Source organism: Apodemus sylvaticus, chromosome 12 (assembly GCF_947179515.1).
Source record: "Apodemus sylvaticus chromosome 12, mApoSyl1.1, whole genome shotgun sequence".
In the NCBI taxonomy this organism is placed as follows: Eukaryota; Metazoa; Chordata; class Mammalia; order Rodentia; family Muridae; genus Apodemus; species Apodemus sylvaticus.
This window is the reverse complement of record NC_067483.1, coordinates 84,701,644-84,728,001: the sequence shown is the minus strand read 5'-3', so window position 1 is coordinate 84,728,001 and position 26,358 is coordinate 84,701,644. Positions and strand designations below refer to the sequence as shown.

General features: G+C 36.8%; 1 protein-coding gene across 3 annotated transcripts in view; it reads left to right on the top strand.

The window, feature by feature from the left end:
* Positions 1-477: 477 nt before the first annotated feature.
* Positions 478-26,358, top strand: part of Akt3 (AKT serine/threonine kinase 3) — a 278,591-nt gene continuing 252,710 nt past the window's right edge. The window contains exons 1-2 of one of the 3 annotated variants that reach the window (XM_052200145.1): positions 478-676; positions 10,087-10,270. In XM_052200145.1, coding sequence (XP_052056105.1) covers positions 10,225-10,270 — 46 coding nt within the window. In that variant the 5' untranslated portion in view covers positions 478-676; positions 10,087-10,224. Of the gene's footprint in view, positions 677-10,086; positions 10,271-26,358 lie in introns of those variants that run through there. The other 2 variants (XM_052200144.1, XM_052200146.1) reach the window with 2 other exon arrangements.

Sequence of the window (26,358 nt, the reverse complement as noted above, 5' to 3'; positions counted from 1 at the left end):
GGCTGGGGCGAGGAGCTGAGGCGGCGAGCGGGACCGGGGCGCGGGGAAGCCGCTCCTGCTAGACGCGGACAGCCAGCCCCTGACGTCAGGAGTTTTCCTCAAAGTCAACAACAAGCCCCGCGGCGGCAGCGGCAAGGAGCTGCGACGGCGGCCCCCGGAGGGAGGAAGGAGGGGGCGGGGAAGGCGGCCGCCCGGTCCCCGAGGCGAGGCCGCAGTCCGGGGCTCCGAGGCTCAGCGCGCTCGACCCAGCGCCTCCGCCCCGCGGCCCCGGCGGCTCGCCCCGGCCCCCCGCCCGAGCGGTGTTTTCTAGTGATGAATCGAATTTGTAGCCGACATCCGATTCCCAAGTAGAGTCTCCGCCTCCTCCTCCTCCTCCTCCTCCCCGCGCCGCCGCCGCCCGCCCTCCTCCTCCCTCCGCCCGCCGCCGCCCGCTCCAGCGCCGCGGCCCGCCCGCCCGGCCGGCTCCCTCCCTCCCTCCCCTGCAGCCCTTCGTCTCCCCTCCCGCCGGCGGCACCGGGCTCCAGGGGGCCAGAGGCTCAGCGGGGTGGGGGGGAGGACAGGAGGGGAGGAGGAGGGAGGGGGACCCCCGAGTCGCCCCCTCTCCTCCCCCCGCCCCCCCGCTCCATCCTCCGCCACCGCCCGAGCAGCTGCGGGGCCGCCGCCGCCGCCTTTGCAGGTAACAGCCACCGCCCCCAGCTCTCGCCCCCTCCCCGCTTCGCCGGCACTCCCCGAGGGCCCCGCGGCTCCCTCCCTGCCTCCCTCGGGCGGGGGCGGCGGCGGCGCGGGTGGGTGAGGCGGGGGCGTCTGGGTGTCACCGCGGCCGCCGGGGGCGTGGGCGGGGGGCCGGGGTCTCCCCTTCCTCCTGAAGCTTTGGGGCCGTGGGTGTGGAGGTGGAGGCCGGGGGATGCCCCGCGTGGGTGACACCGACATCCCCCTAGCTTTTAGGGGTGGGGGAGCGGCGGCGGTGCGCGGGCGGCCCGGGAGGGGGTGTTCCTGGCCTAGCGGTACCGTGAGCTGCGCGTCTGCGCTGCCCGGCCCGGCGCCTTTAGCTCGAGTCCGGTGCCTTCGCCCAGACTCGGTTGGCCGCGCGGCGTGGGGAGGGGGCGGCGGGCCGGGGCTGGGGGCGGCGGCGAGGTTATGTAACGCGAGCAAGCGGCCGGTGGCAAGTCGGTGTTTGGGTTGGGGGGGAGGGGCCGTCTGCGCATGTGGCGGGAGTGCGGGCGAGGATGCACCGGCGTCCCCGGGGTCTCCTTCCTTAGCCAGCTACCCACCCCACCTCACCGCACCCCGCCGGCGCCGGGGAGAGGACGGTGCTGATGGGGTGCGGGTGTGCGTGTGCGAGGTGGGTAACGTGCAAGTCTGTGTTTTTAATAGTAGTGGGGTTTTGATCCGCTAGGGAGTTGTGTGCTAAGAATAGAAATGTGCGGAAGATGCTGGGTTTGGCTGATCTACTGATGCTGTCGCTGCTGGCGGCGGCGGCTCAGGCTGCAAGTAAACAAACCAGCTTCTTCCTTGTCCACCTCCTCTGCCTCCTGCGCATCTGTCTGCATCAGCCATGATGCTAGCTAGTGAGGCCCCTTGGAAGCCCGAAGTTGAAGCTTAAGCTGGTGGCATCCATAGTCCTGATGCTGAGGCGGGCTCGCCCCTTGTTTGGGATTTCCTGGGAATCTACACTTAGGTTAGAGATAACTGAGTCTCTTTAGGGCAAGGCCTTTTTTTTTTCCCCTTTTTTAAACAGTACTAGTGTTTAATGTTTATCTTTAGAAAACCGAAAAAAAATGCTTACCCGTAAGTCAAAGCTTAGATTCTCTCAAATGTCTTCATCAAAATAATGTTATGAAAATAAAATTCATTTCACAAGTGTGAATATATTTTGGTTCAAAGCATTGATGGATTGTAATCGATAAAGTTTACAGATAGAAATTCAACAATAAAACCTGTGTATCTGTATAGATTAAATTATGTTATTAATAGAGTCAACACACTTTTGGTGCGTTCTGAAAAGGGTATAGAACAAGAACTTCCTATGTAATAAAATAACAGTTGTCCCAAATCTTTAATTTAGACATGTGTTCTGTATTTGGTAAAGCAAAGTCCTTTTTTGCTAGAACTATAAATTTCCATACAGCCATTGAATTTTGTTTATGGTAGAAACTCATTCATTATATTTGCATTTAGGAAAATATTGGAAAAGCCAAAAGTGGAAGAGTCTAGTAAAGATGGTTTAGGGATTGAAGATGGATATGAATATTCCAGAAGATAGGATGTCTAAAACGTGTTCTTTTAAAAAAGTATTTTCATAAGTTGTCTTATAGAATGTATTACCAGATACACAGTTAAATTCAAGATGCAGTTCAAGAGTGAATTTTGTTCCTTTTGTCAGTATAAAATTTTGATTCTGTTTAAAAATCACTTTTTAAAAACCAGAGATGATCCCAGTATCTATAGCTTGAGGTTCGAATTTTAAAGTTAGGGAGAACATATGTTATTTTAATGTTTGTGTTTTGTTCATTTGCAGTAGCATAGAGATAATACCTATCCCAAAGTAGTACTACAAAAAATGATGAAATTGTTATTCAGATTCATCTTGTCCCCTCTACCATCTTCTGTAATGATGAATGATTAAATTTCAACTTAAGATTATTTTTTTCTTTAATTTTGTTCTTTTGCATTCTATGTGGAACAATACTTGAAAATTCTTTGGACTTTCTTCTTCTTCTTTTTTTTTTTGTAATTATATTTATTATAATTTTGGAGTAGACAGTCTTCCTGTGTAATTTAGGCTGCCATGAAACTCAGTCTGTAGCCTAGATTGGCCTGCTAGGGATTTTTCTGCCCCAGCCTCCTGAGTGCTGGGATCACAGGTGTGTGCCGCCATTACAGGCTTGTTTATGTGATTTTTTTTTCACCTAAAATATTTTAAATACAGTTTCACTCACGAAATAAATATTAAGATGAGGAGTGTGCTTTGGAGGGGTAATGGTTGTTTTGCATTACATTCAGAAGATCAGTGTCATTAAAGTTTGTACATTTAAAGATAACTGTACATTTCGTCTTTTGGTTAAACTTCTGGGACAAAAGTTAGCATGGATTTCAGTGTGGGGGGTTAGGAGTTTTAAACTCTCCAGACTTTGATATTAATTAACGTGGAAGTTTCTTAGGCTTCTTTCTGAAGAGGAACTTGTTTCATACATTGTTGTAGACGTTTAGCTTTCATTTAAACTTTGCATCTTTTCATGAAGTGATAACTAGTTATAATTTACTTTGTAATGCCCTTTAGTTGAAGACTTTGTTCCTAGGATGGTGATTCTTGGTAGTGTGTTAACTGGATGGGAGTCATGGTTTGGTGAGAGGTTGGCTTTACAGTGATTGTGTTTATGGCCCTAAAAAGCCAACCAATTTGGGATCATTTTAGACTTGTAGAATAAAATGCAAGACAAAAATTTATTTGGTTTATTTTGTAATTTGACTTTCATTTTCAAGTTACTCTGAATTAATAATGCAAATATTCTTTATGGAAGGTTTGTGAGCAAGTCTTTGAGTAATTTAAAGTTGCTGTTGAGCTCCAGATTTCAGCATGTGTATCTGTATTCTTAATCTTGTTTTAGTGCACTAAGTGCTCTTAGCAAAGGTAGGCTAATGTTAACAGATGTGTTATTAGAGTCTTTAACATCTGATAGAGTTAGATTCAGTTTCCAGTTAATTGTAACTATGTGCCCAACCTTGCTATATGCGCTTTATATATTGTAATTCATTTACTTCAGGACAATCTTGCTGCAATTTTGAAAGTGAATTTCACATGAGAAAACACTTCATGCAGCACAAAAATCCTTTCATTTAAACATTTGTATTAAATATACATATATGTATCTATTTCAAATTTATAATTTCAAATATGTAAATGTATTTCAAATATATAGTATAATATATGTTATATAGTATACATTATACTGTATATTATAATCTATACTATTAAGTTCCACAGAATTAAGTTAATATCGTTTTAAAAACTATATTGATTAAACTAACATCTCTTTCATTTTAATTGTTTCAAATGCTAAAATATGTCAACTATTTACATATTTTATTGTGGTGTCCTTCATCCACTAAGAAGTTAATTTATTTCTTCAATAAGGAAATCTTTAAATAACAGTTGGTGAGTAAGTTAGCATATGCTTTTGACTTATAAATATGCTTTTAGTTCTTAAAAAATTTAAATATATTTAAAGATTAATTGTCTGCTCTAGGTATTTTATATTTCTAAATGGGTACTTTTGCTTGTATTCTAAAAGGAAGGTAAAATAGTTTACTAGAAGAAAACAGAAAATGTTCAGATGAGACACTGTCTCTTCTATATTAATTAAGAAGACCTCTGACTTTATTTGGGTGTCTGGGGGATTTGGCAGAAAGGAAGGTAGAATTTAGCCAGTAATGTAGTTTAGCCCAGATGTGGTCTGAGTTGAACGACTACTAGTTGCTTTGTATTAACTGTATATTAGAGTTTTAGGATAGGAACTATACATAATCATGATTGTTGTCTATAATTCCGCTTCTATATATGAAGTTGATTGTAGATTTCAGTGTAAAGAATCTTAAAATTTATTGGCTCTGAAAAAGCTATCAAGCATCCAATGCTGCATTTTCTTCACAGCTGAGGAAATTGAAGCAGAGTCGAGAACAGTTATCTAAGTTTTTTGGTCTGTCTGGTGCTCTTTTTAAAGGAAACCTTGAGATAAACTTTATTAGGGATTCTAATCCTGGGGCTGTGTTGGAGGGGGAAATTTGTCAGTAATTGTTGGCATTTAGTTTTTGTGTGTGTGTATTAAGCATTTTCATTTTGTAGTTTGAGAAGCACCTGAGGCAGATTTTGGCATTTTTTGTATATATTGAATTAACGGGCTGCCTGAGCCAATGCTCTGTAGTTCTCAGCCTCATACACAGTTATGCAACTTTTTACATTAGAAATCAAGGGACTCTTTTCATCAACAGCTTGTCTATTGGTTTATATGAAGCTGAGGATAAGCATTTCCCCAGTGTTTTAAATCAGAATATTAGATATACGACCTAGCACAAGCCTTTTAATAATGGATATGGTTGAGATTGTACATTGAGGATATAAGAGAAGAAAAGGGGGAAATGCTTTGCATTTTTGTAGATAGATTCTAAAGTTATAAAGTGTGTTTTAGGACTTAGCTAACTTTCAAATTTTAAAGTTCTTATGGTTCTAAAATTTTCAGGCTTTAGAAAAAATATTGCCCAGGGTGTTCTTACGGTGTTCTGAAGAGAGGCACTGTGAATAGGGTAACAACTCCTGGTAAGGGCAGATTACCTCAGAAGTATTTAAGACAGAAGCTGCCTTGAATGCTGTTTCCACATCAATGTGATCACTTTTGCATATATCCTTTTGAAAGCTTGATATAGCCTTGTGCATTTGTCGTGGCATATAAAATAGTCTTTTGGAGGGGAATTAAACCAGGGTATGTGTGTCCTAACCCCACATAGCTCCCTCTTTTTACTACTTTTATCTTGAGTCATGGTCTCACCAAGTGGCTTGGACTAACCTTGAACTTAACTATATAGACCAGAAACCCTCCTGCCTCAGTCTCTAGACGAGTGGAGATTATAGTCATGTGCTACCATCCTGGTTTAGATTTTCTTACAACATAGCTATTGAAATCTGAAACTACCATAGACCCTAAAGTAGTTCCTCCTGGTCATCGTTTATTTTTAAAAATATCAATTGTATTTGAATTAGTTTCCTTTATTAATCCAGAAATCACAAATAAAGTCTATAAAATTGTAGCATAGAACATTATAGCCAAAGAAGATCTATAGTTTAAAGTTATTTTGTGTTTTAATTTAGAAATAAACATCTAGGAAGCCATGTTTTGTGGGTCATGTTTGTAATCCTGGCACTTGGGGAATTGAGACAGGTTCAAGCACATTTTAGGATACATAGATAGCTCTGGGATAGTGTGGGATAGTGCCTCAGAGATGACCCCCCCCCCCCCCCCCCGCCCCCAGCCCCCAGGAGGTAATTTACATTTAGGAAGTTACTAAAGTAAGAACTTTGCACTTGTAGGAAAGGGTACCTTTCAACCTCTTTTAATGTTATTTCATTGATGATGGTTTTGTTGATACTTTAGTTTTATTTATTTTTTGGTTTACTTCAAAACAGTTTGATAATTACATTTGAAAGTTCGTATTTGATAGGAAGCAGAGGAAGCTGATTACTTTAATTACAGGTGGTTGCTTTCACTGAATGTCCCTACATATGGTAACTTTGGGGAATATTGTCTTTGCTTTTGGCTACAATTTTCTTAGGTTCAATTAAGAGTCCAAGTAATATAAGTGAAAGATCTTGGATAACAAATACATAATAAACTTGGAAAATACTTAAGATTCTTTTTTAGTTCTTATCTCAGAGTAGACAAAAGGTATTAACTTACTAAGTTTCATATTGTTTTGAGTGATATCCTAAAATATGTTCGATACTTTATAGTTTTAAATTGCATTATTGGTTGCTGAAGTAAACAAAAAGACTTTTGAAAACTCTTTAAAGTACCAATAAGGAAATATTCACTTCTTTACTGTTTCTTCACATAATGAGTAATTTTAGGTAGCAATGAGGTTTCTTTTAGTTGGATTTGAAAATTGATGATCTTCACAAAAAGTGCTTTAAAATGTCAAGAAAAAATAGAGTAGTTTTAATGTAATCTTTTCTTTGCAGAAGACTATGGAAGGCCCTAAGTGTTGAACATGGTTTAATATATGTGAATTTTAATTATTTAGATATAATACTTTCCTAATGTTTAAATTTAGTTTTGTTTTAAACATGGTGTCTTGCCATTCTTGCTGTTGACTTACTAAACTTGTTTGCTTAGTTTATTCTTTGTTATCTAAAGCTTTTACATCTTTGTTCATTCATCTACTTACTCACTAATTCTCTATTTGTTGAATAAGTGCCAGACACAGTCAAATTGCTTTAATAATTTATGTTATGATTTAATGAAATTAAATATGGGAAGTGTTTTGTACATTATAAAATGATATTCAAATAAAATTATAATCATCAAATTCTGTAATAGTGTATCATGAATGAAAATATCTTTACTACTGAACCCACTATGAATTGTGTGTGTAGCTTTTTTTAATAAGAATGATAAAAATTAGATAATCTAGGACTGAAATTTTGAATGCAGTAGACTTAAAAATAAACCAAATTTTATGTTAACTTAATGGAGAGATCCTATTTCTGTGGAAGTTAATATGGAAGGCAAGTGGAGCTTGCCTTACCATTGGAAACAGGTGACAGCATGTTAGCTCACCTTATGAACTAGTGTTTCTGTAACTTGGAGACTGAGTGGAGAGTGAGGGTGACTGGAACAGTGGGCAAGAACCTTGAACACATGGGCACAGGGAGAATTTCCTGAATAGAACACCAATGGCTTATGCTCAAAGAACAAGAACCGACAAATGGGACCTCATAAAACTGCAAAGTCTAATATTTAGATTTTAAAGTTTTGTTTCAAGATGGTACCATTTTAGTCATTAGACACAGGAATGATTTTTAAAGTTGAAAATTGTGATTATGGATAGAATTTAGCAACTGTTTAAGATACAGTGGAATAAGACTATCTCTAATACTTAGGTTCAGTGACCTTGATAAAGTTTGTTGTTTTAACTTAATGTACATTTTAAAAATACAATTCTAATATATAAGCATTGATTTCTCTCTCTCTCTCTCTCTCTCTCTCTCTTTCTCTCTTTCTCTCTTTCTCTCTCTCTCATTTTCAGAAACAAGTCCATTATAAAAAAGATAAATTGATTTGGATCAATCTGATTCAATTTCAGGAAGACTTATTCTCTTAGTGTTCTTCATAAGGATATTCCAGAATAATTTACTTTAATTGGAAGTATCTCTTGGATATATCTACTTATTCTACCTGTACTCCCAAGAATGATACAAATTCTCTTTCCTTCAGCTTATGGAAATGGAAGCAGAGTAAAGCTTGCTTTACCATTAGAAACAGGGGGGGGGGGGGGAAGGAAGGGCGGAAGGGCGAGAGAATGAGAGTGAGCGAGGGAGCAAGAGCGAGAATGAGCAAGTGAGCGAGAGAGTGAGAGCGAGAGAGCAAGCAAGAGAGCGAGTGAGCAAGAGAGAGAACTAGAGCAAGCGAGCATGTGCCCAAGCGAGCTGATTGTTCTTACTGGAGATGGAGCTCAGCTGTGAGAGCAGTGCCAACAGGAAGTTATGGAGTGCAGCTATGGTGGTGACATTTTGCACTAGTCTTTTCCAGGATTTAACTTACAATTCCTTATGCATTATTTGGAGTTAACACTTTCTTTCTAGTTTTTTTTCTAACACTTTTTTTTTCTAGCTCTATAATATGTAGTCACTTGGGTTCTTCAGGATATGATGTAAATCAAAATAAAATGAAATTTCAGTGCTATGTTTAGAGCTTTTATTTTATCTTGTTTGTACTGCTTTTAATTTGAAGTGGGTATTAGTTTAAATAATGTGACTGCTTCCTCTATCAGTATTCAGTGTGGGAATTATTGGTAAATTATCTCTTATTTTAGAATATTTAATGTTAGAGATGTTTCATGGGGACAAAATTGTAAAAATTTCCCAAACTTACTTTAACAAAGGACTTATTTTCTATAATTTCTTTTAGTTCAACACTATCTTGAACACGTCCCCATGGTTATGCTTTTGAGTAGTCCTGTCCCTGCCTTTGTGTATTGTGCATGACATTTGCAGAGCCCATTATAAGGGGGGTCTTCTGTGGAGCTAGTAGCCTCTGTCAGGTTCTATGGAGGATGTCTAGTTTTGGTCACTGATTGATAAGTGGGTAGATTTATATTGGAAGAGGACTTGTAGTCTTGTTCAGCACTATCTGGGACTCCAACTTTGAATTTAATGCTATGTACTATTTATGAAGGTCCAACATTATAGAATAGTACAGTTAGTCTATGTACCTATTTTTTTTTCTGTTTTCTTAAAGTTTATGTTGTGTGTCACTTAACACTGGTCCATATTTTTGCAAATGTGGAAGCACTTTCACAAAGTTCTGTGGCAACATTTCCCCTTTTAGATTGGTAGGGATAATAATGGAGTTTGTTAAGCTTATTGCTATATATGTAAGGATGCTTAGAAGAAGAAGCCTTTTTACTAAGTTATCATGTAAAGACCTAGGGATAAATTTGTAGTCAATAATATCTTAGGAAACACTGTTTCTTCTAAGCAGTTCTTTTCTTCTTTGTATTACAGACATTAATATTGAAACCTATCATATTTTTGAATTAGTAGTTTTCCTAAAACATTTCATTCCAAATTTTTGACTTACCTTTTACCAATAGAGTTTTGAAATGAGGAGTGCCTGTTTAGGAGTAAGGCACTCTGAATTCAGATTTTGGCTCTACAACTTACTACCTTAAAATCTAGTAACTACTTATTCTCTGTGAGCCCCAGTTTCTCAGTTCTGTGATATGAAGTTGTCAGTAGTGCCCTAACAGTTGTGAAGTTGTCAGAGAATGCAGATGAACAGTTTTGGCACTTCTTTTCTACTTTTGTATTTCCTTTGTTCCACTGTATCTACCTAAGAAAATAAATGACTTCTTGTTGTATACTTAATGTAATTTACCTAAGATATTTTTAGGACAAGGAAGATTATATAAATGTTAGTTTCTTGCAACATTGTATTTTACATAAAGCAATTAAAACTACTTACAAATACTTTGACATAAGTTTTTGAAATTAAAGGGATTTGGGCCACTTTTATTCTTTCTCCCCTTTATCCCAAGTACACAGTGCAAAACATGCATTCTGTAGTTTTGTAGATCTGACAGTGATTTTGTTAGGACATTTAATTTCATTCTCTGTCTAATTAATTTCACTACCTGTCACAGTACTAGAGTAGTGTACTCACAGAACTATTTAATAACCCCATGTTTGAAAAGCCAGACTTCATGTGCGGTGAGGCCAACTGAAGACATTTACAAAGACTTAGTTGTTTGTTATTTCTTTGTGAGTCCAAGAATGGAGAAAAAAAAAGAAATTCTTTCTTCAATACTTCCTTCCAGGCTGAGTCATCACTAGAGAGTGGGAAGGGCAGCAGCAGCAGCAGCAGCAGCAGCAGCAGCAGCAGCAGCGAATCCAAACCCTAAAACTGACCTGCCAAGCACCATTTCTCGGAGTTGGGGGCTCAGAGGGGAGCCATCATGAGCGATGTTACCATTGTGAAAGAAGGTTGGGTTCAGAAGAGGGGTAAGTTCAGTGCTCAGCAGAACTACTGAGCAGTGAGTGGGATGCCGAGAGCTGGTCTGTCCTCTGGCGCTGCTACATCAAGAGGGATGTGCTGTGTGACAGGGCTGGAATAATGTTTACCATGCATGGTAGGAGTCTGCTCATTTAGGGATTTCCTTCTAATCCTTTGACTATTTTATAGTTTTAAATTATAACATTAGATTTTTGCATGCATTGTCCTCGGATTCAACAGACTTCACAGAATTTAACATAGAAAAGAACTCTTATGTCTATATAATATAATATATTAATATTTAAATAAAAATATAGCATTGTGCCAATTTGTATGGTACCATAAAGGCTTAATATAGTAAGGCAAGGGCTTATATTTAAACTTTAAACAGACCCTAAATTAGGTAAATTAAAGCTCTTCCATAAAAGTTCAAGTGTGGACAGTGATTTTCTTTGTTTAATTTTATAATTTTTGTTTACGTGATCTATTTTTACTATGTATTTCTTGTCTACTCTTTTTAGATAAAGGCATTATTTTTATTATTAAATAACTGCTGTAAAATTTAGTTTTAATTTGAGTGATCACCTCCCTACTTAATCTATATGTTCAGTAGAGACCTGGACTTCAGGCTAGTTGCTCAGCAACTGTTCCTGTCTACTACATGGCCAAGTGCAGTGGGATGAAGGATCCTGTTAGGTCCTATTTGATAGTTGGAAGTTACCTTTTAAACATGCATTTTTATTTCTTTGAGGATCTTTGGTTAATGCCTATGCTAAAGAGCTGTTGTCAGTTGTTGAATGTAATTATACATTACGGAATTTTAAAATAGGCCTTATCAAGTTAAAATTTACATACAATAAAATTCCAAATAGCATTTTAATGAGTTGTGCCTAAAATTTATGGTGATGTAACAAACACCATAGTCCTGAAATAGTACATTTATGTCACTCGAAGAAGTGTCGCTTTTACTTCACTTACTGCTTCTCTTTTAACTTTGGTAATTACCTGATGTATTGTCTCTGACTATAATTATGCTTTTCAAAGATTTCAGTTTAATTGACTTATAAAACCCATAGTCTTCTGTGTCTGTTTTCTTTCCTGTTCACATTTCTCTGATTTATCCATGTAGTTTATGTGAAAAGAAGAACTACTTCTGGAAATACAATTCTTCATTTATTTGTTTATTTTTAACTAATTTTCTTTTTGAAACAGAATCTCACTTTATACCCAAGTTGAAGTTAGACTTAACGTGTAGGTCAGCTTGACGATCCTCCTGTCCATGGCTCTTTAGTACCGGGGCTAGAGGCATGTTTTACCACTCCTGGTTTTGACTTTTTAATACCTGGTAGAAATTTGGTTTGTCTCTGGATATTGTGAATAAAGTTTTTATGACATTGAGTACATGCCTTTTATGATATATTTTCATGTGTATTGGGTAATAACCAAGGTTAAGCTTGCAGGTTATATGGTAAGTGCCTGTTTACTTTTATAAAACTGCCAGTTTATTTTCCAAAGTGGCCGTTTGTGTTGTGATGTTTGTCTTTTGCTTTATTCTCATATACTTGGAAAGCATTCTTGGATTTTAGAGTTGTGTTTTCTGTTTTCTTTCCTAACTAGTTTGTATCATTTCTTTCATTTTTTTTTAGAGGGGAGCAAAGGAGAGGAAATGGCAAGCCACTTAAACCTTTAAAAATTTCCTTTATTAGTTCCTAAAATTAGATCCTAAGCTCATTTTAAGTTTCAAATGAGATAATGAATCTGGCTGTCTGTATATTCATGCTGTCTAAGGCCTTAGGGTGGGTCTTGGAGTCTGTAAAATTGTATCTTTTCTAAAGTACCATGATGAAAGGTTAGTGTTTAACTCATAAACTATATAATAGAAAACAAAGAAAATGGTACATAAGAAATTTTGTTGTAGCCGGGCAGTAGCGGTGCACGCCTTTAATCCTAGCACTTGGGAGGCAGAGGCAGGCGGATTTCTGATTTTGAGGCCACCCTGGTCTACAGAGTGAGTTTCAGGACAGCCAGGGCTACACAGAGAAACCCTGTCTTGAAAAAGCCACGCGTGCATGCATGCATGCATGCATGCAAGAGAGAGAGAGAGAGAGAGAGAGAGAGAGAGAGAGAGAGAGAGAGAGAGAGAGAGAGAGAAATTTTGTTGTTCCTGCATTGGTCAGAGAAGGTCTCCCTCCCTCTCTTTTTTTCTCTCTCTCCCTATCCCTCTCCCCTTTCCTTCCCCCTCTGTTTATCTGTTTTCTGCATTCATGTTCATGCTTATTGAAAATAAGCCATCTGAACATAATGTGAGTAGTACTGAAATGTATGAAATGAAATTTAAAAATCCTTCTATACTTTACCTCTTCAGCTGGTTCCTCTCTTTAGAGAAAGTTATTGTAGACTTTGTTTTTAATTCTTCTGTTGAACAGTATCCTAATTGTGCATACCATATACAATGCTGTATTTTCAGATAGCCGTTTTCTCATAATCTAGTGTTTTTGTAACGAAAATGAAAAAAATAGCTTGAAGACCTGTTCACCCTTTCCTACCTTCCTTTTTGGGAGGAGTCGGGTTTCCAGCTAAGACTGATGTTAGACCATCACTTTTGAGAACTTTTATTTCTATATTTGCTTTTTGTAAGCTACATTGAATACCCAACATTCCCTCCACGGATTGTGTCATCTATAATATTTATTGTATATTGTCAAGGCTTATAGTAGTTACACTTGTTGAATCTGAAAATCAGTGACTAATATTATGATTATTTAATGCTAGTGATAGGATAGTGCCCTGAATATAAAAGAGATTTTCACACATCAGCTCTCAATAGCATGTCTTCTGTAGTTTGCATAATGATTCTTTTTCTTGAATTCTTTTCTTTCTTTTTGATTTTCTTTTCTATTTTGACTTTTCAGACAAGGTCTAACTACATAATCTAGGCAGACCTTCAGCTTGTGTTTCTCCTACCTCAGTCTCCCAAGTTTGGAATTGTAGATATTGGCCAGAAGGTGACTTTCCCCTGAACATTCTGATGGCCATGTTTCCCCCCAATGGTTGTAGGACATATGCCTTATTGATTGTTTAGCTTTTTATTCACAATGTTTGAAGTGCTAGTGCACTGTGTTTTGGACATGGTACCCACAAATACCATGGAATGTAATTCTCTGTCAAGTTCCACGCTGTCTTCGTTCTCATGCCATTATTCTTCTGTTTTGGACTCATTTTACACTTTTCTAGAGTGTCTCCTGAACTGATCCTTGTTTTCAGGAGGAATGTGTATGGGTGGTTGGCAATGTAGTATTTAAAACTGTCCTTTTGACTTTCATGTCTGGTACATTTCTTGACTGTATATAATTCACATTTAAATTGCTTTCATTCAGAACTGTGAAAGTTGCATTGTTTTGCTTTTAGTAACCAGTTTTGCTGAGGAGAGCTTTGCTGTTCATGAGTTATTTCTTTGTAAGAAACCTATTTTTCTCCTTTGGAACCTGTTGATGCTTCTGTATTCTTGGAATTATGAAATTGAAGGAAGGTGAATTGCATACTAATTTTGTTCATTGTGTTTAAAGTTTTAGTGGACAATTTGAATATGAAAGTTTAGGTCTGTCTTCCTTTCTATAGTTTTTTTTTTTTTAATGTCTTTGGTCATTTTTTCTCTTGTGTATTTTCTTATTGCCTAGAGCATCTAAATTAATCTGAGATGTAAAAAGTTTCTTTGTTTTCCATGTCTTTCTAGGAAGGAGGAGAGAAATATTTCTTGGACATTTTATTTACTTTTTCTTCCAGTATGTTACTGAATTGCTTCTGCTTCTACTTTATATTTCTAGGAATTCTTTGCAGTTTATAGTTGCTTTTTCTTATAATAGTTCAGAACACGATATTTTATATAGACGTTTCCTTCTCTTTAGGTGCTTTGGTTAGCTGATTACAGTTTCTTCTTGGTGGCAGTTTCTTTAGTAGTCTCAGGTACTGCCAGGGTTGGGGACTGGCAGTGTTCCTCTGTTTTTACTGTTTCCTCTGTATTGTTGACAAGTAGGTTTGCTGAGTTAGAATTTGTGATGATAATTAACTGTACTCTTGAAAGCATGAGTTGAAACACTAGAATGAATACAATTTGGCACCTTCCACTATTAGTTCTTTTAGACAATTTCAGTATTATTTGAGTAATACTTTAATGTTTTAGTCAAACATATTTTACAGTGTAAACTGTTGCTAGGCATTTCTTTGGCTCTAAGAATTTCTCTTACCCAAAGCATTATTTTTTTTATACTGGTCAGATAATTATAACCTGGTCTCTTGTGTATTTGTTTGGAAATATCTGTCTCCTACACAGTGTGGTTTAAGCAGTATTAGATTAGGTCTGAGTGTAGAAAGAAGGTATTAAAATTACTTACTCTAGTGAGTAAAATATAAAAAGTTAGTATGAAGTTATAATCATTGCTGAGAGTTGCTCCGTGGTTGTCCAGTGGTTGAGCTCATCCTCCAATCACTGAAGAAAGCCAGAATCCAGTTCCTAGTTTGAATATAGTCCTAGTTCTCAAGCCTATACGTTTGAGTCAGTTCTTGATAAGTTAGCTCCTTTCTGGATACTACCTTATTTGTACTTTTAATGTTAAGTCCGTTTTTGAGTAAATACTTTCCCAGACAATAAAGAAAAGGAGCTAAATACTGGTATTTATGTAGGATAAATGCTTTCTCAATCTCGTTTGTTAGAGATTTATCAATAATGAAATGATCTTGGGTACTTTGTTATAGCAGTTGAAGATGGTGATTTTGATGGCACACACATAGCATTACTAGTGTAGAATTGACAGTGATTACTAAGTATGGGCTAAGCTAATACCTGCATTTTCCTCTGTGGTAGACCTAAGGAGCACCTTCCAGGCTAGCTTTGTGTAGCATAGTAAGCACCTGTATATGTAACAAATGCTTATTGTATTGTTCAAAAAATAGTCTATGGATGTATTCTGGGTGACTCCAAACCTTTTAAGCTAGATGTAGAGCTTTGCTTCCAGTTTTCTGAGTTTATTATATCTCTTGGTAATGTAGGAATATAGTATATTAATAAAATGGGAAATTCAACAAGTTTACAAGATTTACATGATAAAATTAAATAAACTGCAGTAATAATAAAGAACTTTTTGTAACTTCTAAAGTTTTACTTTTTTAATAATACTATTTTTAAATACCTAAATATTTTAGCCTACTGTTTAATACTGTGACGAAATACCTGAAATAAGCTATTTTGTGAAAAGAAGAGGTTTATTTAGTTAGTATTTTGGAGGCTCAAGGGTTTGTTACCTACATGTGCTCAGATTTCTTGTAAGTTCCCTGTTGGGTGGCTGATGGTCACTCTGGGAGAGTGAGCTCCCACATGTGAGGACAGGAGATAGACAGAGGGGAAGAGAGGCAGGGATTGCTTTGTTATAAGTGTTCTCCTGTGTGAACTAAAATGATCTTAGGAAAACTGCTCATGAGGAGCATGGCACCAATGATCCAAAGGACTTCAACTGTCACTTCTAAAGCTTTTACCATATCTGCAAGCTGCTACTAAATCTAACATCACAAAAGATGCTTGGGTGTCCTTATCACACCCCAGCTGGAGCACTAAGTAGTAATTTATGAATGTAGAAAGTCAGTTCTTTGATCACATATTAGGATTTAATGTCTTAGCAGTCAATTAATTCATAATATGACTTGGGAAATTAATACAAATTTATGAGATAACTTATTGAAAACATTTTCATTGATACCTATGTGTTACGCTATGTTGTAACCAGTTGTATCTTTAAATAACTATTTTTCTTATTTATTTTCTATTTACAATACCATCATGTTTGTACCTGTCTTGCATTATATGAAATGGTTGAGTTAAAGTAGATTTGGTAATGTAACAGTTTTGTCCATAAAATGTCTCATAGGAACTAAATCCTACCATGCAAAATACAGTGTAGTAACATAAGGATCCTAAGCAGGCTTTGTTGTGATTTGTGCTATTGTTCATCTAGTAAAATGAAGTAATTTGTTGTGGAAAGAAAAACATTTGCTTTAGGTGCAAAAGATTGAGAGTCTTTCATTTTTCTTTACTTTGTATGTGTTCCTTTGTTTACATTTTATTTATGAAATCACTTTAGAAATAAATTGTAAAGTGGATAAGGATGAAAACAACAACCTGATGTCCTGTTTACTACTTAGCATCAACTTTTATCCATAGAGAGTAAATAGCTGTGATGACTGTGTAAGCCATATGTCAGGGCAGAGAAGTATATTGCAACTAACATTGAATTAGTTAGTTTAAAGTTTTTGTTCTTATTTTTTTGAGGCAGGTCTCATGTAACCAGGACCAGCCTTGAACTTGCTCTGTAGTGAGACTGGCTTTGAACTTTGATCCTCTGACTCTGCTTCCTGGGATTACATATGTGCACCACAAACAATTTTCAATTTATTTTCTAATGGCTGTGAAAATTAGAGATTTAATTAAAGTATGTGTAATATGAAATTTATTTTCTTATTTTTTTCAGTTTTCATACACTTATTTTTTTAAATTGTAAGCAAGAGAACCTAATAGAGAATACCATCAAATGATAAACTTTCATAGTTAAGTTTAATAGAGTTAAGGAATTGTGAAGTTGCTGTGATGCTGGCATATACTTAGGTGTTTCCAATTAAGAGTGAAATTGTGTATACTGACTTGAAGTTTCATTCAGTTTACTTATGAATGTTAGTTTGTTTTCTGTATGTACAAAGCAAATACTTTGCCAGGAAAACATATCTATTTCTTAATGTTAGTTTAAAGATTTTCTGTTTAGGGGAAAGGATATTCACCAACCCTACATCTGATAGAGGGCTAATATCCAATATATACAAAGAACTCAAGAAGTTGGACCCCAGGGAACCAAATAACCCTATTAAAAAATGGGGTACAGATCTAAACAAAGAATTTTCACCTGAAGAAATTCAGATGGCCGAGAAGCACCTTAAGAACTGCTCAACATCTTTAGTTATTAGGGAAATGCAAATCAAAACAACCCTGAGATTTCACCTTACACCAGTCAGAATGGCTAAGGTCAAAAACTCAGGAGACAGCAGGTGTTGGCGAGGATGTGGAGAAAGAGGAACACTCCTCCACTGCTGGTGGGGCTGTAAGATGGTACAACCACTTTGGAAATCAATCTGGCGGTTCCTCAGAAAACTGGACATGACACTTCCGGAGGACCCTGCTATACCTCTCCTGGGCATATACCCAAAGGATTCCCCGGCATGCAATAAAGACACATGCTCCATTATGTTCATAGCAACCTTATTTATAATAGCCAGAAGCTGGAAAGAACCCAGATGCCCCTCAAAGGAGGAATGGATACAAAAAATGTGGTATATTTACACAATGGAATACTACTCAGCAATTAGAAACAATGAATTCACAAAATTTTTAGGCAAATGGTTTGATCTGGAAAATATCATCCTAAGTGAGGTAACCCAGTCACAAAAGAATACACATGGAATGCAATCTCTGATAAGTGGATATTAATTGCCCAGAAGCTCTGAATATCGAAGGCACAAATCGCATAACAAATGACTCCCATGAAGAAGTATGGAGAGGGTCCTGATCCTGGAAAGGATTGATCTAGCATTGGAGGGGAATATAAGGACAGAGAAAAAAAGGAGGGAGGTGATTGGAGAATGGATGGAGAGAAGTTTTATGGGACATATGGGGAGGGGGGATCCGGGAAAGGGGAAATCATTTGGAATGTAAACAAAGAATATAGAAAATAAAAATATTAAAAAAAATTTTCTGTTTATAAGGTCAAGTTATCTTTAAAGAATCAGAATTCTTTTCATTTCTACAAATCAGGCACAAGCCAACTTGTGGCTCATGGTGTGATTGTAGCCAAGTAGAGTTGTAAACACTGCCCAACATTGCAATCTTAATTAAAATATTGAGGATTTTTTTCTGTTGTTTAAGTTCTGTAGTTTGCATGTGAACTTTGTAGATGTCAAAATCATGTTGCCATATCTAAAGGTTGGACATTCCTGCATGCATTTTAATTCTCTTTTGTGCTCATATTTTACTGGGTAGGATCTCTAATACAGTGTTTAATAAGAGAATGTGTATTTTTACTATAAATTTACTGTTAGCTTTTATCTTTCCATTTCTACTATTCATCAGGCTGCAGTGCCTTCTCTCTGGTGTACTGAGTTTTATGAAATGCTTTTCCATTTTTTCTGAAATATTTTATTGTTTCTATTGAAGTGAACATTTTCTTTTTCTTTTAATATATTGATGTGCGAATTGTCATTCTGGAATAAATCCTCTTTAAACAACATGCACTTTAAAATGTTCTATTTCGTTTCATTTTCTTGAAGTAGTTTTTAAAGAATTATTTTATACAGAATTAAAAATTTTATATGTAAGTGGATTAGTTTGTTGTAAATTATGCTACTACTGCTACATAGAACCTGCTAGGTATGTATTTTAAAATATAGAGATAAAATGTAAGTTTTGTTATTTGCTGTCTAATGGGATGCTTACAGGAATTATTAATACCAAGTTGGGAAGGTTTGAACTGTTGGACAAGAAGACTTAAAACCCCCAATAATAGAAAAGGTGAAAGTTTTTTTCTTGTGGATTCCGCTTGTTTTTATGTCAGTTACTGCTTAGATCCTAGTGGGAAATACAGAGCTGTACTTGTTGAGCTCATAGTTTTTCCTGAGTGATTGTCTTTACAGCTTCTATTGTCTTTGCATCAGAAAACTTCTTTAATTACTTGTTAGCATTCTGAATTATCTCTTGTGCTAACACATTTCTGCAATGGTATTTTTTTCTGTATTTTAACCTATGCTAGTTTCTTGTTGGCACTGCTATATTTTTCTTTTTGTCAGTGAAAATCTCCTTCAAAGCTAAACTTTTGGATCATTTCAGTATTTTTCCATAGCTCACAGTCTTTCAAAGGCAGAATGTTTGCTCTTGTTTGTTAGATTCCTGAAATACCTGATCTTTGCCTTCTTATGGCTTTGTATTTGGTTATTATATACATCTTTCTATTGAAAACTTCCCAAGATTGGGAGCTGTTTGCTAGTTACTTCAACATGCAGCTTGATCATAATAATTAATGAATGCATAAAGAAGAAATCTCTAGAAATTCACAGGGGCACAGTTTTCAGGGCAGGGAAAAGGCAAAAGTGCTAGATCAAAGATATGCAAGCAGTCTGTGTTCTGCACAGCGTCTGTCTTTGTCAGGGCAGTGCTTGGGCTCCTGAACCATGCCTCTCTGAGCCGAATGGTTCTAGAATTGGTCCACATTATTATTAGTTAGGAAAGAGGGACACTAGAGTGGGAATATAGTAGTGTTTATAATTCTGGAGGATTGTTATACATACATAGGCTAGAGACATTGATTTCTTTCTTTCTATCTATCTATCTATAATATGTATATATATATATATATATATCATGGATATGATTTCTCTACTTTTAGTACTTATAGTATACTTCTAAGTTTTTCAAAAATAAATTATCAAATTTCAAGTTTGAGAGTAGGGTTTTCTCCTACAATGTGGGTCCTGGCAGTTGTCAGTCCTTTATTTATTGAGCCATTTTGCCAGCTCTGCTTCTGACATCTTTAATTATAATATTACAAGACTAAGAAGAATCTTTCTAGTATTGTATTATTTATTTCATATATTGTAAGTGAAATATCACTATATCAAAAAGCATGGTTTTAATCATTGTAAATTTGTTATATTAGAATATTATAATCTATCATCTTTCTGTTTAAAGTGTTAATTTGCACATTCATGACATATTTATTAATACATAAACACAATTTTATGTACATTATTTGTTTGTTTGTTTTAAGGAACTTTCACAATAGACTTCCATAGTGGCTCTGCAACCTGGCAGTCTCATCAGTTCTTTTTCCATGTTGTAACTATATTTATTTTCAGTTTTGAAAAATTGACTTATTTTATCTATATATTAGTGTATGGCTACCATGAATGTGCAGTGCCTGTGGAGGCCAGAGGAGGGCGTTTAGATGTCCTTGGAAGTGGAGTTACAGATTGTGATCTGCGATGTGGGTTCTGGGAACCAAACCTGGGCTCTTTGCAAGAGCAAGTGCTTCTACTCTAACCTCTGAGCCGTGTCACTAGCCTGTTTGTTTTCTTGGTGATAACCGTTTTGACTGGAGTTAAGTAGAATCTCAAAAGTTTTAATTTATACTTTCTGGTGACAAAGGATGGTGACTACTTGCAAATATTCATCTTTCAGTTTGTATTACTGTTTTGAGAAGCTTATTTGTTATAGTTTAGCAGTTCTTTATTTTGCTTTCCTGAGCAGTGTAACAAGTTCTGTTTTTCTACTTTATAGGCATTGAACTGTTTCAAGATGGCTGTGATGTTTGCCCTCCTGTGTTCTCTAATTACTGTGTGACTAATGTCTAGACACACAATACATAATATTATACATCATATTAGTGTCTGGTATGGAAATATCTTGGTTTGTCAGTATTTCTCTTACAACAGGATACTTAGATGCAGACTTGGTCAGTACAGGGAAGGACGTGTGACAGTTTGTGTATCCCATAGGCATCACTCTGCCATGGTGTTGTCAATAAGTTGAAATCCAGAGGCATTTTCCCTGTTCCATTATCCTTCAACAGAATTTATTTTTATGTTTTGATTATATAGCATTTATCTGTGTCAGTTTGCTTTATAGATATTTACAATTGGCAGTTCTAGTACAGTGTTGTGTAAAGGTTTCTATTTTTCTTTTTAAAACAATAATTACATTTACTTACTTGTTTTGTTTGATGTGTGCCCACCGTGGTATATATGTGGAGTTGAGACTACAGCTTTATGGAGTTCTTTCCTCCTAACATGTGGGTCGCAGTGACTGACCTCAGGGCATCAGGAATATCTGCTAGTGCTTTTACAGATGAACCATGTGAGTGGTATAATTCCTGCTCTCTTAACCCATTGTTTTAACTAGTACATATTAATATTTTTAGTTTTTGCTATTACATTGCTATTTTATTTTACATTTATTTACTTCTGAGGCTTAAGTAAAAGAATGAATGGTTTTTAATTTTTAGTTTTTATGCTATGACCACTCTTTAGTCTTACATCCTTTATGTTCTTATTTTTCTGTAATTCCTTTTTTTTAACCTTCAGAATACTTTATCTTATTAATCATTTTTCTAAATACATTCTTTTGTATGTCAATAAGACCCAGAAAAGGTAAGTTATAACTTAATGATATAAGGTTTAAGGTAAGACAGAGGGTAGACAATCTGTGTTTAAAGGGTGAGAGATTATAAAGATCTTGTCTAATCATGAGGCAGGTAGAGTTTCAGGTGTACTTATAATTCCTATCCCGTAATGTTCACACCTTAAAATAACCTATATTTCTTGAGTGTAAGAATGGACCATGACTATCATCCATTCAGTACAATGTACACCTGCTGCTATTTCCATTACTGGTTTCAAGATGTAGGTGATCAGGCAGCAAGGAGTAACCAGCTCTCTGCTGTAGATGTTGTCTGTGGTAAGGACATCTTCTAACTTAGTGGTCTATTTTTGTCATGTAAAAACTTTTGAATCATTACTTTTTTTCTTTAAGACAGGATCTTTCTATGACAGAGGTTGTCCTTGGATTCTGAATCCTCCTATGTTAGCTTCAGGCTTGCACTCCCACATATATGAATACGTAGTTTAATATACCAAATTTTCCCCTCCCAGTGGAGATCATATTTAGAAAGTCATAATCTGTATTATGATTATGACTAAGAAAGTATTTTGTTTAGTTAAGTAACATACAAATTTCTCTTAGAGAAGGTTCAAGAAATGCATAGTATTTGATAGTAATTTCTTCACATCCTGTTTTCCTCCTCAGGATTTTTGAATTTTTAATGCAAATATTATAACTGTGTGTATTTGATGTGTTCTTTGTACTTGTTAGTGTAAGATATACATGTGTGCATACAGGTATACAAGCATGTGGAAGCCAGAAGTATATATCAGGCATGGTTCCTAGATTGCTTCTCACCTTTATATTTTAAAATAGACTCTTTTACTCACCCTGAAGTTTATAGATTTGAGTCGACTGGCTGACCATTGCACCCCTCCTCTTGGTGCTGGGGTTATAGAATGGGCTACCATGCCCAACTCTTCACATGGGTTCTGAGGATTTGAACTCAGGTCCTTATACTTGCTCTCCAAGCACTTTGCTGACCAAGATGTTTCCCCAGATTCTAGAACTGATTTTTAGAGGAATTGTACAGGATAGTTTTAAAATTCTTATAAATATAAAAAGTTGGTGTCTGCTGACAATACAGAGAAGTCAGCTAATAGTAAGAAAAGCAAAGATCCTTCCCCATTGTGCTGATCTGGTAGAAGACAAAGCTTCAGTCAAGCTTGTTTATAAGTTTCAGCTCTCTGCTTGTTGCTTTAGTGTCTCAGTGACCACAAGTGTGGTTTCAAGACAGACAGAGGAGAAATGGCTGCTGACTGTTTACATGGCCCTTGATACTAAGAAAACAGCAGCATTCTCAGAAATTTGCTGTTTTTTTGTGGGCAAAGGCCAAGTCAGTTTGGTATACAACTTGGAAAAATACCATCCTGAGCTATGTAGAGGTGGAGTACCCTTAAGTTCCTGTCTGTCATGAATATGATTATAAATGTGATACTTTTTTAGTTGTCAAAGGACTCAGCCTGGAATTCCCTGGGAAAAGAGATTCAAGTTTTGAACCACCTAGATGAGCTTCTCTTATCCACTGAATGAAGCTGTAGATTTAAAGTCCATAGCATTGACGATGCTAACTCTTGGAGTAATCTTCAGGCAGTGATAGAGAATCAATATAGATTTTAGCAGTAGGATGGTTTTGTTTTGCCACAATAGAATTGCAGGGCTGCCTTGAAATTTCTGAATGGGACAAAAGTTTGAAGAATTTTGAGATAGAAAATAAATCATGCAATATGAAATCAAAGAACGAAACTAAAATTCCACGCTTCTTCATATACTTAATTTAACTAAAATCAAGAACGTTCATGTGCGTGGGAGACCAGTGTAGGCTATACACTGAATGCTTGCTAAAAACCTCAAGTCTTTCCCACCTCAGCGTACCCCAAAATAAAAGAAAATGGAAATTTTTTTTGAAAAAGATGTCTAAAACACTTGTGAAAAAGCATAGTTACAGGTGTTAAAGTACAATTCTCTAAGACCCTGAAATGAGCTAAGTTACTGTATTAAAGCAGTAGTTAAGCCTTTCCTCTTTTCATTTCTACCTCCTCAAAATATCATTAAAGACTATCTTTGTCCTTCTCATACTTCCTTTTCTCCCTTTCTCCAAATATTATTAATGACCGCCTTCCTCCCTTTCTGTAACTACACTAGCTTTGCAAATAGAGGAGGTGTTATTTGGTTAACAGATAGCAAGTTTTTTATTCCTTAAATCAATGACTAGGAATACTAACATTCTCATTCAATATGTCTGGTTTGAAACCCAGAAACCAGTCCATCCCCCTGTGCCTTCCTCTTTGCATCCTTCTCTGTCTAACACTCATTATGTTGCACAGGCAGTCCTTTTGCCTGAGCCTTCTAGTACCTAGCCACTTTATTTATTAATTAGTGAATGTTTATTGCATTCTTTCCTATCATATACTTAATACTATGTGTGTAGTTACTGTTGAAATGTGTCCCAGGTGCCTACTCTCTAAGGGGAGGATAGAGATAATAAACAAGTAATTAACAGGAACATTTTATGCGGTGATACATGTTATGAAGGAAGTAAGCCATTGATATGTGTTAGGAAGTTGTGGGTAAATAAGATAACTGCAGGGGCGATCTTTGATGTAAGTCTTTGAATAGGCTGGTCTATATACATACACATAGAAAATTTGTCTTTTAAAGTGGTTTAGTTCACTGCCATTTATCAGTTCTATTATGGTACAACCATTCCCTATGACTTATATAATTTAGGTTTTTTTTTTTTTTGGTCTTGAAAGTTTGTGTTCATTAAACATCAGACTCTTATTCTTCTCCCAGTGCACAGCATCCACTGTCCTTCCTGTATTTATGTGTAGATAGAATCTGTGAAAGGTTGTGATGTGTAATACTTTGAGGAATTTTCACTGTAATGAGCCCTCCAGTCTGTATCCTGACCTTAAAGGCAGATTCTAGCAGGTTTGAATAACAGTCAGACATACAATAATAGCAAACATTTATCTCCTTTTCTTTCTCCAATCCCTATCAAAATGGAAGAAAAAGAATGAGATAAGAAGAGATTACTACAGAAGACAAAAATAAATTTCTATTCTTTACAAAATAATGCTGGTAGACTGGCAGTAATGGACTCCAATGAGAACATTACAGCCTATACAGCACAGTGCTAGCCATTTAAAGTACAATACTGTGATTTTCTGAAGTCTCCAAGAACTTCAGCATTTGAAGGCACCAGATCCTAGGGAAGGTAGGAGTCAGAATATGATTGAGAAGCTAACAAGTATGGGCTTCCAGTTTTACACACATAGTTTTGAGATGGATAGTTAGTTTGAACTCAACCCATAGATATAGGAGATCAAGGTTTATTCTTTGCACAGTCATTGAGAACATGCCTGGGTTAAAAAACAGGGTAGTAGATAGCTAATTAGGTTAAAATGGAGAACCCAAGGTAAAATATACATTTGAATACAGGAACTTTGGGCTGTCGTTTTCTACTTTTTTCCCCCAGAACTTCAGCTCCACCTCTCCTGCCTACCTTCTGTGTAAAGCTGAAGATATGCCAACGTCTTCGTATGCTGGTAGCTTACCACTGCAGCTCCCAATTGTTAAGCCCTTTCTTTATATTGATATTTCAACCATTTCTTTTCAGTGTCTTATGATTAAATATAAACCCAACAATCGGGGCAAGAGAGATGGCTCAGCGGTTAAGAGCACTGACTGCTCTTCTGAAGGTCCTGAGTTCAAATCCCAGAAACCACATGGTGGCTCACAACCATCTGTAGCAAGATCTGACACCCTCTTCACTACAGTATACTTACATATAATAAATAAATAAATCTTTAAACCCAACAATCCAAGGCCATTGTACATGGCGGAAATCCCAAATATAAAAATGAAAGGTTAAACCAACCAAACAAGAGCTTGTAGAGGGACTCACTGACAGGCGAGTGCAGTGGGAACAAATAGATATCAGAAGAGGGTCAAAACACAAAACCCCCAAACAGTAAAGTGGGTTGGCATAGATAGTTCTGCACATAAAGCATTTGTGCTAGTCTGATTAGAGTTTAATTCCTAGAGCTCATGTGAAGGTGCTTGGAGAACATCAACTTACAGTTGTCTCTAACCTCCACATATTGATCCATACCTATATTACACACCATATGCACAATAATGATAAAGAACTAAATTTAGAAAGCTTAAAAAAACTCCATGATTGTCAGAAAAGACACTTAAATGATATTAAGAGAACATAAATAAATGTGTGAACATCAACAAAATTAGAGAACTCAAGATGTTGCTCATAGAGTGGGTAGTTGAGCAACTAAACCTTGATTTTGCTTTAATTAATGCTGTTTTGTGTTGTCCCCCTCAATGTCTCTCTTTAGCCCCCACCCCCCACCCCAAGCCACTATCCCACACACATGGTTTTGCTTGGCTTTGGCTGAACTGGTAATTAACATGAAATTCAGGCAAACCTCAAACTCCTGCCAATTATATGTCAACCTTCTAAGTGCTATAGATTCTAACTTCACCATATCCACCTTCTGTGTAGTTCTAGAGAAGTTGAAACCATCAGTGGACTGTCTACTAATGGAGAAATCAGAATGCTTGAAATGCAGGTCTTATTTTCTTCTGGTTCTCTTATACATTAAACCCTTCATACTGCTTATATGCCAATTTATCAGGAGCGTATATATAGTGAATACTTTTTATGGATGGTATTGATAGTGAAATGGAAAAGAATACTTGAAAAGAAATTGCCATCAATGTTATATATATAGATGTGTTCTAACTTCTGTTTGTCACATACTTGTTTGAAACTTGAGTCTTCCTTTTTGAATACTGTGATTAATTTTAGCTAGATTCTTAGACCAAACTTAG